The sequence below is a fragment of the Atractosteus spatula genome, chromosome 21 (assembly GCF_055471065.1).
Source record: "Atractosteus spatula isolate fAtrSpa1 chromosome 21, fAtrSpa1.hap1, whole genome shotgun sequence".
In the NCBI taxonomy this organism is placed as follows: Eukaryota; Metazoa; Chordata; class Actinopteri; order Semionotiformes; family Lepisosteidae; genus Atractosteus; species Atractosteus spatula.
The window spans coordinates 6,917,567-6,938,641 of record NC_142726.1 but is presented as its reverse complement, the minus strand read 5'-3'; the positions used below and the strand labels follow the sequence as shown (position 1 = coordinate 6,938,641).

The 21,075-nt window shown below is 41.6% G+C and overlaps 1 protein-coding gene across 1 annotated transcript in view; it reads right to left on the bottom strand.

Moving 5' to 3' along the window:
• Positions 1-1,419: 1,419 nt before the first annotated feature.
• LOC148817106 (septin-7-like) overlaps positions 1,420-21,075 on the bottom strand; it is a 67,433-nt gene continuing 47,777 nt past the window's right edge. The window contains exons 6-13 of the mRNA XM_088939211.1: positions 17,465-17,582; positions 15,963-16,055; positions 13,500-13,596; positions 8,297-8,348; positions 7,373-7,498; positions 6,360-6,495; positions 5,932-6,077; positions 1,420-4,429 (exon numbers count right to left, since the gene is read on the bottom strand). Of these exons, the coding sequence (XP_088795337.1) occupies positions 4,390-4,429; positions 5,932-6,077; positions 6,360-6,495; positions 7,373-7,498; positions 8,297-8,348; positions 13,500-13,596; positions 15,963-16,055; positions 17,465-17,582 (808 nt within the window). The 3' untranslated portion in view covers positions 1,420-4,389. The remainder of the gene's footprint in view (positions 4,430-5,931; positions 6,078-6,359; positions 6,496-7,372; positions 7,499-8,296; positions 8,349-13,499; positions 13,597-15,962; positions 16,056-17,464; positions 17,583-21,075) is intronic.

Genomic DNA, 21,075 nt, shown 5'->3' with positions numbered 1-21,075 from the left:
CCATGCCCTCTTTTGATGGGTATATACAAAGATTTTTTTTTTCATGGATTTCATGGAAATGGAACGTCTTTCACCTGAAACCCAATTGCTTGTTTCCTCAGACAAGTGGACCCACAGGCAGAAAATGCCCTGCTGAACACTAACAATCACAGACTAAGAAGAATAAAGAAAGTGAAGGCAAGCCACCATGTTTAATTGGACTGGCCTGGAGAAGATGGCTGTGTTGGGTCTCTACTGGCCACCTCTAGAGTTTAAGCAGCGAACAAGAATGTGTCTGCCACTGGGTAGTGTTTTAAGTAAATAACATTGATCCGACAGGTTATTGCTCATACTCTAAATACTCCAAGGGTGTCATGAAGCCAACATCTGCCTTGCAGTGTCACCTGAGGAAAGGCAATGCTATACACTCTATTACAATCACGGAAAAGTAGTTTTTATTGTTTATAGTCTGGAAACTACAGTTGTGGTGTCAGCTTGTAAAAAATGATAAATTGACCCAAATCTAATCAAACACACGGATTGTAAATAATGCTCCAACACATACCTAGTTAGGAATAACTACCAAAAAGAGTGTTATTTTATTTTTTGGTTTTCAAAATACCTTATATACGACAGTAGCACAGAAATGATATTTCCTTGGGCTTACGATCACACTGAGCATATGCAGATCCTGCAGGACCTAGCACTTCCCCTTTCTCCTTATTAAATGTTCTTACTTTTCCCTTTGAGGTTCATACCTTTATACAGTATAACTCAAATAAATCAGCACTCTTTTTAACCTCACTAAAAGAGACAAAAAATGCTGGGTTTTGGCACGTCCTGCAAAATATTAAAACAAGTTAACATACATATGACCATAATAACATCACCATTCCAATGTGCTCACTTTTGGATACAGACAAAATATCCAAATGCCCGGATTTACAAATGATTAAACGATTTTACAAACGGTATGCAGATTTAAGATTGGAAACAGAAGAGCCACACAGGATGGAGTGGCTATTCACAGGATCCTGAGATGGGAATTCCTGCCTTGTCCCGCTGTCTCTTGCTTTACTCAGAGGTCACATATTTCCAAAGCCTGCGGAATTCTCCTCCGTCGCTGCTCAGGCAGCTCATAGCCCCCCTTGCTTTCACTTTGCACATCTTTTCTCCCACCTTCTTGGAACCTTCCACTTCTATGTTTTTTGTTTTTTTTTAGTGAATCATGTTTGAATTTAAAATAAGATAGCAGCCTTTTGCATTGGCCCAAATCACAGCTGCACAAGAAAGAGCAGGCACAGGGAACATCTGAAGCAGGAAGATTTGAAAAAGACATCTCCAAAGAAAACCCAGTTTCCAATTCATCCAATCATCCAATGCAAGCAGGAGTCAGTGACGGTGGAAGACACCTAGAGATGACTCAGTTCAGAGTGATTCCATTTCCAGCTTTTTTTAATCAATGAAATAATTGACATTATTATTATTATTATTTGAATTTACTTTTTGAAAAAAACTTTGGTGAATTCATTTTGGCTTGTGTATCTCTCATAGATTTCACATAGAAAAACAATACCCCCCCCCATCACTGTATTGTCAATTAGCAAAGCCTTCGATACGTTCCACCACAAAACCACTTCTGCACAAGGACAAGACAACTGGATCCTCAACAGATTTCACACAGATATCAATAGAGAAATGTACACAGCAATGTATCACTTCATAAACCAGACCTGCTACTCTCAATCCAGACGTCCAAAAAGCCTGAATAGTCACAGCTGTTTGAGTCCACAGTGTCTTATTTTCTACAATATTATCCTGGAAGGAGGAGTAGGTAGAAATGGAGAGGGGAAAGAGCTGTTAGCATAAGAGAATAAACCGGCAAAGTGAAGTCAAACTAGATCTATCAGTTTCAAGCAGTACAAACATGCAGGGATAAAAGAGCACAGTATCAGCTGACAATCCACCTAAAACAGTACAGTGGAGGCTGGTCCAATTGCATAGCTTGGGCACACATCTGGTTTTAACTGGAAGAAAACTCACTTTTTATATGGGATATTCCATTCAATTCAGCTCTTATTGACTCAAATTCTTCCATATTTGAGGACCTCTTTATGAATCAAATAGAAAAATAACTTTGCTGGAATTTTCTACTAAACCCTTATAGGATACACTTTAGAGCAATTAATAGAACACTATGGTTACCATTTTAAATTGTTGCTGGTACCCACACACCTCTGAAATGCCTGCAAGTTTAAATGGATTTCACAAGCAGAGCATTGTTTCTGCTTTTTATTTTTTTATTAAAGTAATATTGTATCATGATCTACTAGGTCACAAAAACAGTTTCTTCTCTGGTGCAGTGTGGTGCTGTCAACAGTAAAATTAAGCTAATAAATGCACTGTATCTTAACAATCCTTCAGTGGCCTGGACTTATATTTGCCAGGTACAGACTGCAGTGAAGTGAGTTAAAGTTAGAGTCACTAGATTTTTAAATACTTGAAAACACACCTGGAAAAAAAGTGAAAGGCCTGGAAGAGCTTCACTAGAGAGAAGATATTCTGAAGTTCAACATGTCAATCAACCAGCCTAATTCAGCATAAGGGCATTTTTCAAACCACATTTCTGAGCTAACGTAGCATACCCATATCTATCACTTTAATCTCAAATGTCAAGCCTAAAAACCATGGTGCATTTGTATTTATTTTTTAGTTTTGTGCTTTTTATCAGTAGTTTCTGAATGCACAACATCCATTTTTGGTACAATTGAGTTAAACTGCATAGGAATGTCTTACTTCTGGATTACAGGCGACTCACTTCAAACCTTCCCTGGTGTTTGCATTCAGGCTTTCTGTAGTAACACATTGAGCATCAACATAGACTGGAGATCCAGCTGTGTGTGACCATTACCCTGACAGACACACTAGCTACCCTATTCATCCACAGTGGACTAATGATATTGTATGGAACCTGTAAACAAGTTCAGACATTTTCACTAGTCTGGAAGGTTACAAATTCCTATACTTAGTCTTAGCTACTAATCTAAAACAATTTTGGTAAATATCTAAGAGGAAGCCACGGCACACTGAACCAAGGTTTTTCCCATCTGCCACTCTCAAATGCCCATCAATGGTGGTTTTCTGTTTAACATAGGTATCTGGCCTCAGAAAATAACCTTAAAAGAAGGTATTCCTTCAAAATTGGGAAGTTTTACACCCTTTTAGTCCACAGCTAATAAGGTCTAAAGATCAGAAGCAAAATCCCACCGTGTCACTGTAACACAACAAGAAAATTAAGTTAACACTCAACCCATGATGTCAAGGAGAAAACAGTGACAATTGTTTTGTTTGAATTATGCCAATAATAAATATACTCCACACTGGTTGAAGAAACATGCTTTGAGCCTTTAAATGGCAGACAACATCACTGCAGTACAGTGGCACAGTGATTAACACTACACACTAAATTTTGTCAGCTTTCTCGGATGGAAGTGGTGTTTTATTGAGAAGTACAGGTGAGATTCTGTATGATTCCCCTTCAAAAAGCATTAGACTTCCTACACACAACAGGAGCTGTTAGACATGAGTGACTGTAGCGTCCCATCTTCTGAGCAAGAAGGTGCCGGGAAGAAGAAAGTGCTGTGCCAGAGTCACAGCTCCACATCCGTGTCTAAACTGGCGCCGAAGATGACACTTCACTGATGCCGTTAGTTTGCCACCAGCTGGGGACGGTGATGATCTCAGTGTTGACATCACCAAACTAGACCCGCAGATTCAATCCAGTTCAATCCTCTCTGCCTCTCCTGTGATCCTCCGCATAGCCTTGCACCCCCCCAAACCCCCCATTTTTTCAAACCCCTACAAGCAGGTTTAGGATAAGCTGCCGGCACCAGTCATCCTGCATCCAGGCCAGTTCCTTTCTCTGCCCTGGCAATCCTTTCACCAGCTCTCCATGGCGCCGCTTCCTGAAGTCCTCTCAGAGGTATGCTGGGAATGGGTACACGTGTGATGTGCTGTCTTGCTCAGCTGGCTTGGCATGTAGGTGTGAGTGCGCTGGCGGTTGGTCTGTGGAAGCTATGCCAGTGTGCAGTAGGTGTGTTGGTCGATGCACAGAGTAGCAGTGTGGATGAAGAGATCTATGCATAGTTTGCATCAGTACAGCGCAATGCCTAAGGATGAATCAGCAAGGCTGCTTATGGTTATTGTACAGGCGGGTCAGGGCATTATTATCCAAAACAGAAGTATTTCTACATGCGTGTGGTATAATGGAGCGAGTATGGGTCCTGGAACGTTGGTGTGTCTGGAGTGTGGATGGAGATTCTGCCCAGATGTAGTAATCAGCAGGGGGATGCGATGAAGTCAAAAGGAGTTTGTGGTTTATTTGGGACTGAGGAGGGCCTGAGGTGCCTCTCAAAAGATCTTTCCCTTCTTCTTGTTTTTCTCCATGGTCCTACGAGAGAGAGAGAGAAGGGGGGAAAGGGAAAGTGAGTTGAATTACCATAAGCAAAGGCATTTCTGTTTTACTGTCAAACATGGGAAGGCAGTTCGTGGGAAGCCGTTAAAAAAGCCTAAAATAATGCTGGGGTATATTAAGAGTGTAAGATTTAGATCAATGGAAGTCAGCTGAAGACTACATAACCCATTTGTTAGATCTTAAGTCCCAAAAAAGCTGGGGATTGTACAGATACATTGAGCACACGCCTGCCGTTTATCGTGCATTTCACGGAACTGCCGCAAAATGCCCATGAGCTGTAAGACCCCTTTGTGCTGAAAGAGTATCCCAGACATTAGCACGACAGTGTCGTAACTACAAACTTACACTGCGTGCCAACATAACAGATCTCGCTTGCAGTACTGTGGTTATAAGCACAGGCTATAAGAGACGTCATTGCTCCAGAAGTAAGACAAAGAAGAGCAGACACATTTATTCCTGCTCTAAAGGGAAGATAACTCTCAAACAGACTAAGGGAATTGAATTCTTTAAGCCTGCAACAGACAAAGGTAACATGGGGACTTAATTCTTGTATTGAAAATCCTCAAAGGCAATTGGCCAAACGACAGAACCAACATCAAAACAAGGAACCAAGAACACAAGCTTAAATCAAGAGTAGCTTTCTTACTTAGAGGACTATGGGAATGAGATATCGATCAGGCAAAAAGACCTCTTGCTTGATGGTCAAAGAAGTTGTAGACTTTGATTACTTCAATATTATCTCCATTATTTACAGCCCTCATCTGTTTTCAGGAGGCCAATAGGACAAATCAACCTACTTTGTCTCTTTTCAAAGGTACTGAATTGCCATCAGATTGCCAGCAAGAAAGTGGCAAGTTTCATTTAGGAAAACAGCAACAGAATATAGATAGAGATAATTGCTCACAGTAATCACCAAGAGTAAACCCTCTTTAAGACTACAAAGGTGTTTGTCAGGGGTTGATCAGGCTGAGAGGGTCAAATTTAAAATGTAAAGAATTACATTTACAGCAGAATTAGAATCTGAAATCACTTTTGTCATTGCAGTACAGTGCTATTGTCTTCTGTTACACTTTCACTTCCAGCTATGCTATATTCAGTAGCTAATGTGTCAAGTAACAAGTATGTTTTCTGCAATTCAGAAGATGTATTTAACTCAACTGTAATTAACCAGTTACATTAATTGGTGGGTATGTGTAAAATTAGGCATCGGGAATTGAAAATGACATTACAGTTTTACTATTAGAGCAGTTAGGTATAAATTGTAAAACTGCAATAGGGGCTGATAGGGAGACCGCGTCTTAAATTAAATGCACCCGAAGTCGACAGGATCTCCCCATTCGCTACTTGATGGCTGGGTTATACTTTCCCAGAGGCCCCCAGCAACTGGGTCTGTAATGTGCGATTCGATGGTGGGCTGGATTAGTTGTGCGTTTCATCGGGCCGCGCCAGAGTGCAAGATAGACGCCGTCGGCTCTCACTTGGAGGCGTCGAGCTTCTGCTGCTCCAGGATGCGCTGCTGGGCCTCCCAGTTAGCCTTCTCCTCCTCGAACTGCCGGCGCTTCTCCTCCAGCTCCTTGTACTGCGCCTCCAGGTTCTTCTTCATCTGCTCGTGGCGCCGCTCCAGCTGAGGAAGAGGCACAGCGACAGGTCACATGGAGGGTCGGGAGTGTTGTCCCCTGGCTTTCCTCTAAAATGTGGGCAATGCAGAAGGAAACCCAGTCTCGCCTAGCCCTGGAGCCACTCATACAGCTGCTGCCCATTACCTAGCTAGAGAGACAGGCACGCTGCACCCGCATGAACGATAGCAAGTATTTTACTACCCAAACCAGGGTTAAATTGTGGGGTTTATGTGCCAAAACGTGGTTCCGGTCTTTCAGTGTGATCAACCTGCTTCAACTTCAGTTACCTCCGCCTCCGAATCCTTCAGTTTCTGCTTCTTTTCTTTGACCTTCATCTCAAAGACCTGCTCCATCTCCGTCTCCATCTTCTTCATTTTGGCCACATGCTCCCGCCGCTCCTCCTCCATCTGGGCCAGGGGGCTCCTGGGGAAGGGGGGGAGCAAGGCAGCCCAGTCACACTCGGCTCTCGCCATTCACTGGTGCTCTTAAAGGGGGAATGCAACACTATTTTTATATGTCGGGGTTAGAAAGAATCGACAGTGACGAGGGCATTTCAAACCATAATAAAAATAAAATGCACACAGTCGAGTGTAAAACCTCCAATTTACATCACGAAATAGATGAAGTTCCCAGGTATGCGCAACTTCATGTTCTGTGATTCAGCACAAGGCAATGCAACTTCCAGTAACATGAAGGGGCCACCTTACATTGTAAACAAGCAGGCTTGTGAATACCTCTCTTTTGATCCAATAGAAAACAGCGCTCTCGATTTCGAACCGGCTTTGCCATCCAATAATACATACTTGTTAACTCTGCATACGGATCAAGTTGGAACTGTTGTGCTGATCAACTTGTACTTCACTCGTACATCACATCACATTACATTAGTCATCGCAGTGACTAGTGAGCAGGAAGGGCTGCTTCACATTGCAATTTGCGCAAGCTCTTGCTCTCACCTGTGGCGAGACCAGTAGTTTGAGACAAAATAAAGACCATACAGGACTTTCATAAAGTTAATTATTTTGTGCTTGATTTGTAATTTGTAACATTTTGCGATACCGTTTATTTTGTTACTGAGATTTAATAACTGGTCTGAGAAATCCGGACTGCGCTTCCGCTTAATTTGTTTCGGATCCTAAACCATGTTACTCCCCTTGACTAAGCCTGGGCTGCGTCTACAGGAGGTGCTCGTCACACGGTGACATAGCGTAGCTTTGGAAATGCCCTCTAGGGTGTGTCCCAGTGTTTCACTGACTTTCCATGGCAGTGGCCAGTGCAAGGTAAATAGCTCCAGTCTTACTTGGTGAGCTGGCCCTTGGTCTTGGTGGCATCCACTCCATTGCAGGTGACAGCAGCCAGCTTCTTGCTGCGGTAGTTCTCATAGTGCACATTGTTTGTCACATCCTTCAGGTCCTGCATGTGAGTTCTGGAGAGAAATACAGACATAGACAGGGAAGCAGAAAGGGAGAGGAAGATGACAGCACATATAGACATCAGTAAAGCAGCAACAAACTGATGACTCTACATATACATGTAAAGTTGTATGGAGCAATTTTGATTGATAATACTGAAATACTGCAGTATCTGCTAATGATGCAAGTAAATGTGAAATGAACATTACAAAACATCAGCATCATTCAAGGTTGTAAAAGCAAGACATAAAAAGAGAAATGTGAACAAAGCCACTGTCTGTGGTGAGTTGATCACACACAGGAAGAGATTGCTGCCATGATACATTAAGCATATATAGGGTAGATAATAAAATAAAATTAGGTTTGCTGTTATGATACTGACAATAACACAAACAAAATCACACTGATATATGAAGCAAACAGTCAAAACATGAAGTGGCTTAATTGCAAAAATGGGGATCTGGTGTGTAATTCTGTATAAGTTATAAAGAAGGAAGACTTATATAGGCATCAACAACAGTGTATCAAATATGCACTGCCCCAGTGAAAACGAGAGATTTCAGAGATGTACTTTGACTATGCAGGACATGGTAGTAATGACACAAATTATTTCACAGACATTACTCGGTGGAAACAATCTGTATCGTGGATTGAAGAGAACAGAACATAGTACTTTGTCGAAGGAATATAGTAAATGAAACAACATCTGAAACATAACATTAAAGGAAAAATATTGTTTTATAGGGTAAGCACAGTGACTTTAGGTGTAAAAGGGACATAGTCGTTTTGCACTAGAAATCAAATAATCTCACCTGATCAGCATGTTGCGGAGAATTGTGAAGTCACAGTGTTCTCCATTCTCGACTACAAGATACAGAAACAGGTTACAAGTTATGATGGAATCAACTCATACACTAATCAAAGGGACACAGAGAAATAACAGGAAAAGAGCAACTGGGATTCCTGATTAGTATACTTGGAAAACGCAGGTTGCATTCAGCCAGTTTCACATTAAAAGCTCAGAAAAGAATCATCATATTTGGTTTTACACAAAGTTAGTTTTTCTGCAGGTGACCTACAATGCACCCAATCCACTTTTCAATAAAAGGAGCACAGACATTTCAATGTCTCTTACATGGTACAAAGTTATTTTATTTTGTCACATAAAGCTGTTTTAACTATTTAAACCACAGACTGTTCCGGTTATACAAATGATCTGACTTTGCATGGATCTTTTATGATCTTCTGCAAATATCATTCAATTTAATTCCCGAGCCTCCGTCCAGCATCTCAAACAGGTTACCAGAAATAATTAATGTTTAACAAGTTAATTTTGACTGTTTATGCCAACAGTAGCCTATGAGAGCCATGGTTTAGCAGGTTCTCTAAACGTTACTTAAAGCCTAAGTAAAAAAGACTTGGTGAGAAACTGGGAGCCCTGAAGTTTCATGGATCAGGCCCTACGAGAGTGGGGGGGGCAGCAGGGCCATTTGACCCCGGGCCTCACCTCATAGGGGGGGGCTCACCTCAGCCAAGGGTGCATGGTCCTCCACTTTAACCCTTTGGCTGTTTTTCCACTTGAGTCGAATTTGGAACTTTTACCACATACTGTGATTCTCGACTAAAGTCCACAGCTGTGAAAAAACTTCCCCCTTTCAGTGCTGAATCTACCATTCTTTAGGAGTTTCAAAATGCCCGCCATAATGTTTCCATCTCTACATTAAAATATTTTTTACCCCTCTTCCCGATCAACGAGGGGGCCTCACAAAGTGAAATGGCCTGGGCCTCAGGCCTCATCCAAACTCTCGGAGGGCCTGTCATGGATCGTGCTGTATTATGTATTTCACACCCTTTCCAAAGCCTGATAATTTCCTATATAAGTGTTGCAATTCAGAAAACAATATGATGGATTCTAGCATCACATTTAAAAATTGCAGTAATGCTGTTTTTTTTTTATAAATGAAGAACTTGATCTCTATGGAAACAATACAATAGCCATGGAAGCACAGTGACTACCTCAATTACAGATGGTAAGAAATTATACCAGGGACAAAAATACTACTGGCTATAGACACAAAGAGCAGAACAAACTAACTACATTTGCTCAACTGAAAGAAGAAACGAGAAACAGTAAAAATAACACCCTTCCCCAACTGAAGACTTTCAAAACAGCATTTCTCTTTTTCTGCTTTTCAATATCAAAGTTAGGAAGACATCTTCTGTTGTTCTTGTGCTTCACAAAATCACACTATGTTCACTGGGCCGATGGAGTTTTCACAGGCAGGGATGTGAACAACCTTTGTAACATGATATCATGAAAGAAACGCAGTCCTACTTTAATTGCAGATCAGAGCTCTGTAGCAGGAAGCAGTCCTTTTTCTTCTGTGAGATACAGCTGTAAACTAAATCGCACCAGCTAGTAGGGTTCGAGCCCCATGGCCTGATGATTACTCTGTATAGAGACTCCCCCTCCCTCTTAAACCACCCACCACTACTAGTCACTAGTTCCAGCATCAGACTATGTCATGTGTTAATTTTTTAATGCATACACACATTAAGAATAGGAAATTAGTCAATTCATTAAATAATAAAACATAGAAATAATAATATATATTAATAATAATATTTCCCCAAAATCTAAGTAACCAAACAACACAGTATTTGCACAACTGCAGTTTTGCCAGGGGAAGTGCACTGAATTAAACTGAATGGCTGAATACACAAATCTCTCATTGTCCAGAAGGAAACACTGGTTTTGAACATCGGGGAATTTCCCAGTCGTGAGTAGAGGAATCACACCTCTGTGTAATCAGGACTGCTTGTTGGAACATACTTTGCTGTAACAGTGCAGTGATCTGGGACAGAGATCCCTTTCCTAATTCTGCAAGGCACTGTGTTGGCACATGTGATTGTAGCTAAGCTCACTGGTAATTAAGTGAAACGTGACCTGAATCAATAAAACATCCATCCGTTTTCTAATTACTTCATCCAATTCAGGGTTGTGGGGGGAGCTGGAGCCTATGCAAGCAATGGGTGCAAGGCAGGGCACACCCTGGTAGGGATGCCATCACAGGGCAGACATAGACACACACTCATACCAGGGCCAAGTTTCCCAGAAGCCAACTAACCTACCAGCAAGTCTTTGCACAGTGGGAGGAAACTGGAGCACCTGGAGGAAACCCACACAAACATGGGGAGAACACACAGATTCCATGCAGACAGCACTCTAGGAACAGAACTCGGGGCACCAGTGCTATGAGGCAGCAATGCTAACCTGTAAGCCACAGGGCCACACTGCCCTGATTCAATAATATTCTAAGATATCTGTAGTTGTTTCTGAAACAAAATGCTTTACATTACTTAAAGCTACCTTGAAGTGTGAAGCGTTCAGCTATGGAGGAACTAGCAACAATTGAACAATCGAATTGTTCTGAGTGATGAAACTAGAAGGTTAATAAAATGGTTAATTAGTCACTGAGCTAAACGAACGAAAGCCGCATGGGTTCTGCAGGCGCAGGGTTCATCAGGGGATCAAGGCAGGCTGGAACCTGTTCTGGGCACAGAGCACATCTCAGAGAGAAATGGAACAGATAATCAATCTTAGCTAGCATTTATTTAGGAGGAAGGAGGAAACAAGAGCACTCAGACCCAAGAGACAGAAGCTAAAGTCAACCCCAGAATCCTGAAGTTGTGAGGCAGCTGTGATGCTACTGTGTTACTCTCAACTGTGTTTTTTTTAAATGATAAACATTCTCCTCTGGGCTTCACTTGTAAACTGTAGACACTTCAACTCTGAAAACCCAGAATGAATGAACCTGCCATGTTGCTCATGAGGTAAAAGAGGACAGTGCCTCGGGAGACCTGGGGTGCAGGAAAACTGACAGTGGTGAAGAGTAAGTGTGTGTCAGCGTTGGACTAAACTAGCAAGGGGGAAACATGCGATTTCAAAATAAAAGAAAAAACTGGGGAGACAGGTGGGTAGAGAAACACAAGAGATGTTGATTTACCAAAAATGCCCTCTGTCAGTCATGAAAAAGAAAAGACACAAGAAAATGAAAAAGTGAAAGACTGAGAAATGTGTGTCAACACACAAGAACAAAGAAGGAAACAAAATAAAAGCAAGACTGAGCTGTTTTACCATATGAAGTAAAAACTTTAATAGACTATTATGCCTAAAACAATACAGCTCCTCTTTTCCAAATCCCTCTGTCATACTCCTTGGAACCAGGGACATAGACAAAAACACAATGGCAACAGCTGGGTACATTAAACCATATGAAAAAGCGTATAGTTTCTAATTCCTCTATTCTTAATGTTACTTCCAGATAAGCAATGTATGCCATCAAGAACCAACAGGATAAAAACAAGAAACACCAGAATCACTTTCAGTTATGAATCCCAAGCCTAGAACTGCTAAATGAATGCTAGTGACAGTTCAGAGTAAAAGTTTAGTTCACAGCAGAGCAACTCAAGTAGAACCAAAAACAGATGGTAATCAGACAGAGATACTACTCTTATTTTCACTCAGCTTACACATAATAGTAGAAAAGCAGTGAACAAGGTCTCTAGAAAGAAAAAGCTTTTTCTTTTTTTTTTTACATACCTAGTCTGTTGTATCTTAGCTTTGCTCCCAAGTGGCTGTCTTAAGACTGTATAAAAGTACCCACTCCACTGCATCCACGTATATTTTAAATATTTCTCCACAAAACAGTGATGAATTTCAGGAAAAGTCATTTGGACAAACCGACTAATGGAACCTACTTAAAGCCAGCAATCCAGCATTCCTTATGGCCTTACCACAGAAGTGCACAGCTGAGGAGAAACTGAGCAAGGGGGGATGTTCTGATGAACTGGACATTCTGAAATGATGTATTAAAGACGGGACTGTAATTAATCCTGCCACACGAGACTGCATTGCTGGTTTATTGGAAATTGTGAACAAATAGGATATGCTGATTTTTAAATTAATTCTAGCACTAACGAGAGATTTTTTGAGACAAGCAAATTTTCATTATATGAACACACATTATCAATTTCAACAGAATTAGCAATGGTTTAATGATGTATTAAAGACAGGACTGTAATTAATCCTGCCACACGAGACTGCATTACTGATTTATTGGAAATTGTGAACAAATAGGATATGCAGATTTTTAAATTAATTCTAGCACTAACGAGAGATTTTTTGAGACAAGCAAATTTTCATTATATGAACACACATTATCAATTTCAACAGAATTAGCAATGGTTTAACGAGGGGAGGCGTGTATGTTTACAGATTGGTAAGGCAGACCATAAAACTAAATATGTATTATTAAAAGGCCCCCGGTTAAATATTCCTTCTGAATTTTGCAGATTTTTTTTTGACACATTGTTGCAGAAACATAAGAAATTCTGCTGAACTTTGCCCATTGGGACAGTGAGACAATGACTTGGTGTTCTAGCACAAAGGCCCATTGAAAAGAAATGCAGTGGGGAGGTGTGTCTGTGTAGTCTGTAGTCTGTGTGTCCTAGCCCAGGTGATCCACACTCCTGCTGAGCCCTCAGTGTCACAATCAAAGCCTTCACTGCCTTAATGAACACGAGATTACAGATTTGAACTCCAAGTTGTTCCCAGCTCTTAAACACGCTGAAGCTTTAAATGTTGTATTTTGTGAGTGAAATAAAATCCCAGACTTGTGACTAGAAACAAAATTTTAAATTGCAGATATTCAATTGAAGAAACTTCTTCTGGCTTCAATTATTTAATAAGGGGTGGGATGAAAACAAGCAGGTGTGTTGGTCACCAGGACCAGGACTGGGAACCACTGCTGTAGAGTGAGGTTCTAGAGGCCGATGGCAAAACTCTGGATGCAGCTCCAGTCCTCCCTGGCTCATCTACATGCCTATGTGATGATAGAGACCAGGAGCTCTTTTTGCAGCTCAAAATAAATCCATATAAGAATAGAGAGGCTAGAGATAGTCATCATCATCACCACCGACCACACTGCCACCACATGACACCCCATCACATACCTTCTGCTACACCCCAGGGATACTGGCGACCTCTGACCTTCCTCCCATTGACCTCGATGACCACGTTGCTGCCCACTACGGCGAGGGGCATCTTCTCCTGAGGAAGGGAATGAAACCCGAGTCAATCAATCTGTCCACATTGTAGCTGTGGAAATGCCGGCACAGTTTGCAAATAAACAGCTTTTTATCCTCATACTGCCCTGCATGTCCAAGACCTCCAACAGAGCTGCTCTGGTAAATATGCTCTGTGCAGCTATGCTCTGTGGAGTGGTGTATACATTTTCCTTAGTCTGTGAAGCTCAGGATCCAACGAGGAAACCAAATTAGAGAACACACTGCTAGATTTTGCAAAACAGAACTGTAGGTATTGAACTTAGTGTGGATCTGATTTGCTGGCATGGAAGGCAAGCAGATCAGTAATTGAGTAGCTGTGAATACTGCAGGCTGGCGCAGATGAAATCTCCACAGGTGTGACATAAATCGCAACACTTCTACCAGAAGAACTAACAAGGCTCTCCATACATAAATCTGCTAACAAGCATCATAAGAGTGTTCTGTTAACTATTGTGAAAATTATTTGCTGTCTCTTTGGAAATGTAAATTTGATTTTAACTATGCTGATTCCAAAATGCCTCTAGGAGTACATTTAAAATACTTTTACTAGGAATCATGTAAAGTAACAAAATGCTAAGCAGGAAAGCCCAACGCTATGAATTACATTTTATGCTGAAAAACTGGCAATGGCTATTCTGGAAACAGCCACTAGAGGACGACAGTGAGCCACACAGGTTTAGACCTGATCGAAGGACAGGTAAAGCCACTGCTCCTTAAAACCTTTCCTGGCTTTGTCCCTAAAATCATCCTTCAGATTTTCTAAAATCAGATTTTAACTAGTAGTGTCTAATCAAGCCTGTATGTCTGTAGCTTGTCAAATACGAAAACGTGATCCGGTATCACTGCACAGGAGAAGTAAGCACAGGCTGGCAAACTCCCCCATGTCCTGCAAAGGGTATGCAAACTTCTGCGTGTGACTGCATCTAACATCACCCTGTACAAAGACACAGATCAGTAGACAGATGGTTCCTTTGGGACTGGTAGTGTACTGATAGGACCAGGACCAGAAATCAAAGTCAAGCTGATAGAATATAACATGCAGGTATGCTTGTGAAGTGAAGGGAAAGCAAGAGCTAAATTAGACAAGCATCTTAATTAAACTCACACTTTGTGAAATAGGCTTATAGAAGCCTAGTCTGAGAGCCTGACGCTGACATAATTTCAGAGCACTGAAGCCAAACTCTGGCAGCCAAACACTGCTTCTCTGTCAATGCTCTGCTTCCCTGGAGATACAAACTAATCAGGCTGCTTTTGTTTGAAAGAAAATTACATTCACTTCAGGGGTGACCAACCCCAGCTGACACTGAGAAAAATGGAAAAATGCACCGGGCCACCATTCCCACTAACGTTCTGCTTCTACCCTTCAAAGCACTGCAGGATATCGACTGTTTTATGAAACCATTTTGTTTTAATTGCTCTCTGGCCATGTAATGATCCTCTACAGTCAGACTGCCTACCCGAGCCTCCTAATGGGTCGCAGTGTCTTCTAGCTATGCAGCTGATCACTACTTTAGTTAACTGTTCTAATTAGAAGAAAGAGCAGGCAAATTTAATACCTCTCCCCAGGCCACAAGATGTGTAAGCACTGTAACTGAAATGAAGTGCACTTCTTATGTAATCAGATGTAAAAGGCTTGGAAAATTTTACGTCCTACTGCATCAGCAATTACAACACTTATAACAGGTCTTACTGTGAGGGGGACAAGCTCAGTTAAGTCTGAATGTTTACTGGATATGTCCACAAAGAATGCCAAGACAGGAGACACCTTTAAAACGGGTTTAGTTTGCACCCTTATTAGCACCTGTTAAAATATTTCTTTTATGCTGTTTTCCTAGCAGTTTATAAAATAAAAATTAACTTACAAAAGATATGTTTTGAGTTGCTAGTTTTCTTGGATTTCTGACTTCATGTTAATAAAAGCAAATCTGCTGTGTTAACTTCAATAAATTGAAAGTAAACGCACCTGTGCAGGAAAACTAATGAAAGAAGAAGATGGCTACAATGCATTCTTTTGGGCACTAGAAAAGTCCATCTCACATTCCAGTGAGATGACCCAAGACTCACTTTGTATTTTTTTTTATATCTGGTTTTTATTAATATATTTTAGGGTGTTCAAGCCAGTCTCCTGGACCACAGGATTCAGCAAGAACAGCATTTTCCTTTGATGCTATTAATTTACATTTTTTCCATTTCACAAAAGAGTTATATGGTCAAACGATTTAGTTCTTGTTAGAATTGGGGTTATTGAGTCCAATATTCAATTTCCAAAACTTGTTATCTACACCCGGAAACCCCCCAGGTCCCACACTCCCACAGCATGCCAGTGTCAGCCTGGGTCGGGGGCACTACCTTGATCTTCCTGATCAGCTTGCTGTCTTCATCGTCCTCTGTGTCAGGGAACTCGTAGATCTTGATTTTGTGTTCTTGGATTTCCTTCATGATCTGAATGAATAGAGGGCAAACGGGAATCAATCAGTTGGATGGAGTAACACTGGTGAAGAATCACCTTGGAATCAGTCCTCTGCTGCAGCACGAATGCTTGCCTTAACTTGCCTTGCCTTAAACTCATCTGACTATTTGGCAGGCTGATGGGTGTATTTCCACCTGGTTAAAGTAAGAATCACCAATGCTCACTTTCCCTCTGTCCTTAAATACCTTCTCAAAAGCAAGGCAATTTAGTGATCAGCAGCTCTCTCCCTGCCCTCCCCCAGCCCTGCAGTGCCAGCGCTGAGTCATGCCAGCAGGGTGGCACCTCCATAATTAGTTACGTGCCCGCAGCATTTGGCTAACAGCTGGAATGAAACCACAGAGCTGCTGTAAAATATAATGGAGCATGAAGATGCAATATTGAAACACACAATGTACGCTCTCCAGCGAGCCGAGAAATTGCAGCAGAGATCGGGGAGGCTGATTTCCTTTCACGCACATCAGAGCTCTGAAATTCACCCTACTGATGCCTGCCAGCAGTTCATCAAAATATAGGAGCCCCAAAAATAAACGTGTCCTTTCAAAATGGTAAAGAAATTAGGCAATCAACCCAGTACTGAATGGTAGAAGCCTCATAGTATTTGTTATCCTGCTGTGGGTTTAATCCCAATAGTTCATGACTTTACCATCACCCATGGTCAGCATCATGCTGATTCATACCTGCTTATTCTTCGTTATGCTCTTCAATTCCAATGTGCTTTACTATATCTTATAATACTTTTACCGTGGTATACCACAGTTAACTTTAATAATAATTTTGGCATCAGAGCTACTAAACCCTTCCAATCCATTCTTGCTTCCAATCAATTCTGCAAAAAACAGCTCTAATGTTCATTAAATGATAATTTGCAGGTTCAGTACAATTACCCAGGAGCTGGTTGAACTAAAGTAATGCAAAGGCAAATGGTCAACTAAAACAGAATTTCCTTAAAACAAAATGACTTGGACTGGCCCAATGTGAAAACAGAGGGGCCAAAGCCTAAGGATAAGTGTTAACGTCCATTACGATTCCCTTTGTAGCTTCATGATGATGCTATAGTGAGAAACAGGTACCAGGGATCTGTGTAGGATAACATGCGGCACCCTTGTTATGTGTGGTACATTAGGATACTAAAAATGGTCATGGACTACTACAAGCACTGAACTAGGAGCACGCTTGTCAACGCTGCCCATTTCAGAAATGCTTCACTTAATTAGTGAGGACATGATAGCTTTTGGCTACACTGACCCAGATGCATATGAAGCACAAATGAAAACTACTCGTCTGGCACAGAGTATTTCCCATGATACAAACATTCAAACACACCCACACAAAAATACAAAAAAGAAACAGCCCACAGACTGAGTGGCTGCCAGCAGCACACCTGTTTCTTGAAGAGCTGGCACTCCTCAGGGGTAAGGGTGTCTGCCTTGGCGATGAGGGGGATGACATTCACTTTGTCGTGAAGTCTCTTCATGAACTCGATGTCCAGGGGCTTGAGCCTATTAAAGAGAAGAAGCAGGAGGAGTTTAGAGAGCAGGACACAAGGAGACAAAGAGAGAGAGGAAGAGGGAGAGGACATTTTACACCCACCATCAAAATGGTGTTGTAATAATGTAATAAAGCACAGTGTCGTGCTGGAAAAAGTTGCTTAAATCTGACAATTGAGATTAAGTTTTCAAGAAGGATAGTACAAGTGTGTTATCGCCATGGATACTAGCAGAAGAGCCACTGTACAGTCTACAAACCACTGAGGATCAGTACAGCAGCAATTTACACTACAAGCCTTACTGAAGATTAATCGGTATGGATACTTACAAGTTTACACCTGTTTTCCCATGTCTGACAACAAAATAATTAAGTCATAAAATGGCACATGATTCTTTCAGAATACTAATTCTACAGTGCCTCAAGGCCATTTACATGTTTAGGTTTGATTTTGTAACAGCAGGAGCATGTTTTTCTGCTGTCTTTTGAAAGGGAGGTAAATTTGGGTCCGCAGAAGATGTGTTGTGAACAAGGCTGCGGGAATCCTCTCTCAAAGGAGAGACCATGACTACGTACTCCTGAAGGAGTTCCACACTGTGGTCAAGACCGACAGAAGCTCAGCATCTGGTAGTGACTGAGGGAAAAACTTCAAGGATATTCTATTCATAAAAATGTTACGTTCCTCTTTGCCATAGTATGGAAAAGTAGATTCCACCTGTTAGTTGAAACTTGGATTTTGTCCCTAGTTGTGGGAGTTTGCCAATCTATCTCTATTTTGCAGACCTGAGGAAGGCACGTGACCATGTTCCTCTAGATGTCTTGTGGGAGGTTTAGTAAGCACAGTTTCTGTGTCCTGTCCAGTTCCTCTATACTTTGAGTGAAAGCTGTGTCTGCATTCTTGGCATTGAGATGAGTACATTCAAGGTGTGCTCTGGACCTTTCAAGGGTGTATCGCGTCTCCACTCCTCTTGTTTTTCAAGGAGCAGTTGAAGAATAGTTCTGTGGGGGCCAAGGAGCTGGAGTGCCTGCTGTTTGTGGACAGTGCTGTCCTTATGCATCCCTTCACCATGACTTCCGATGTGCACTCAAGCATTATGCTGCTAAGTATGAAGATGAGTACTGAAAATGAGTGGGTGGATCATTTCAAATTCCACAGTCATACAACTTTGACACATTGCATTCTTTTAATTTTGACCTCTTGGACTTATGTTCTCCTGAGAAAATAACCAAATGTGCAGAAGATCTGTTGTAAAGGTCCTCCAATCGAAGGACAACCTCTCTCACTTGTATATTGGTGATGGAAACAAGCCCACATAATATCTGTTATCTGAGGGAATGCTAACAAAGTATCACCAAGGTTTAAAGGCCTGAGGAAAAAGTTAGCAACTTTTGACAGAGAAAAGCACTATTTGCATTAACTCATCAAATAATCAGGCAGTGTGTATATCACTCCACCTCCTGTGGCTGTTACATCCTCAAACTTCACATTTGATCTGAAAATACTTTGTATACATACTAACCAATGAGTTCCTGTGAAATTTAGCAGTTTCTTAACTTCTGATACAGTTGGGTAGTGGGGTGATAAAAACATGCTCTTTGATGTTTTTCCACAGTTTCAACTCAAAGTCAATTCTAAATAAGGCTCACGTCAAATAAATTCATGCTGTTACAGCTGTGTTCTTCACAGGTCTGATAAACGCTGCTCAGAAACAGCAGGCGCTTGCTGAAACAACTTGCATATTGGCTAGCCGACTTAAAGACAAAAAGATGATGAGCTGAGCATTGCAGCATAAATCATTTGGAACAGAATCTGCAGAGAGAGGGCAGCAGACATTTGGAACCCAATGAGGGTGGGGACGGCAGTCCTCATCATTGAAAGACAAACTTGTTTGCCTCAGAAAAAAAGAAACTGGTGTGCTATTTTTCACTCCAAACTCTCCAAGAGAATCATCTGTTTCCTAAAAGGGAGGGTGTTGTGGTTACGCTGCCTTGGCCACTGCGCCGAACAAACAGATGTTAAAAGCAGCAAACTTCCAGCCTTGAGTCCTGAGCCCCGGGCATCCTTCCAGCGACTAGAAAAAGGACCCCGTTCTGTTCGTGATCTCTCTTTCTCACTTATTTTTTCCCCCCCAACCCCATATGTACAAAGAAGCCGTTATTTCCTCCGTTCAGAGTGCAAGAAGCTTCTCTTGGCCTGGCCTTGGGGAGAGTAAGCCAAGCCACCAAAGTATTTGAGGAATGCAAGCCACAAAGAGAGAGGCACGGGCCGCTGTCACCGCAGGAGAGAAATATAGGCCTGGTGAGGAAAGGATGTATTCCTGTGGCATGCTAAGCTCCAGCTACGCATAGAAAAATGCCAGGAGTGCCAGAAATTCAGTGCTTGAGAGCTGTTAGGTTTTGTTTGTTCCTTCCTTAAAAAATCATTTTAATAAGTTAATAAGTAATGGATCCCAAAAATAATATAATCCTTTAGAACTGTATGATGCTTATTATCCAGTAGGATCTTAAAGCACTATGCATATGGGAGAAGACCCTCTTCTTCCACCTTTGAAGAGTAGAGCTCACCTGAGTAGCGTGTGGCAGGCATTCTGTGCCACTAGCTTACTGTACAGCAGACCAGGCGGAGAATGGGAAATTACTGTAAGAGCTGAAGGTAGAGGAGGGGGTTCACGTAGGCAAGACTAAGAAAGCCTTACATGGTTTAACCAGTGAGATTGGTATCCTTAGCCTAATTAACAGCAACTATTGATTCTCAATAACATGGGAGTCACAATCTCACTTTAACATCTCATCCAAAGGACCGCGTTCCCTACAGCTCAATGATGCCTATCCCCACACTGGGTGAAAGTCCAGGTGAAGGAGCACCACCCACTGGTCTACCAATACCGCATTCCAACTTTCAGTCCAACATCTTTCAAGTTGGCAGCCTGCACCCAACGTACTACCAGTGTGTTGTCAAGTCGGCTGCCTGTCTAGCTTCATTTAATGAGAGTCACATTGTGATAGGAAATCGAGCAAACTGAGAGCCGGTGAAGCGCGGAGGCATTATATAACAGTGTGAGTCAATGCCCTGAAGAACATTTGGATGACGTATTTTTACGCCACTTTCCCATTAAGTAGGACTTCTAAAGCATTACTAAGAACTGAACAGAGAACTGAATTTCTGCAATAACCGACTGAATCTCACTATCTCACTTAACTGGACATTACACCTAGACATATACCTACAGTATAGCTAGGTTACAAATATTTAATTCAGGCTGTAACAGATAGAAATACATTTTTAGACTTGGAGGAGAGGGCTACATTCCAGTTGATCAAAGAAAATAGTTCACATATACTTTATTATACACATGACATATTCTGATCTACGTTAATGATAACTTGATGCTGCGGGAGTCAAACGTGAGACCAGCAGCACCAGTGGAGTGGAGCTGAAATGTCTGAGCAAAAAGCTGTTTGATTTCTTTCAGCCTGAACACACAAAAATTAAGTCTAATTTGTGAA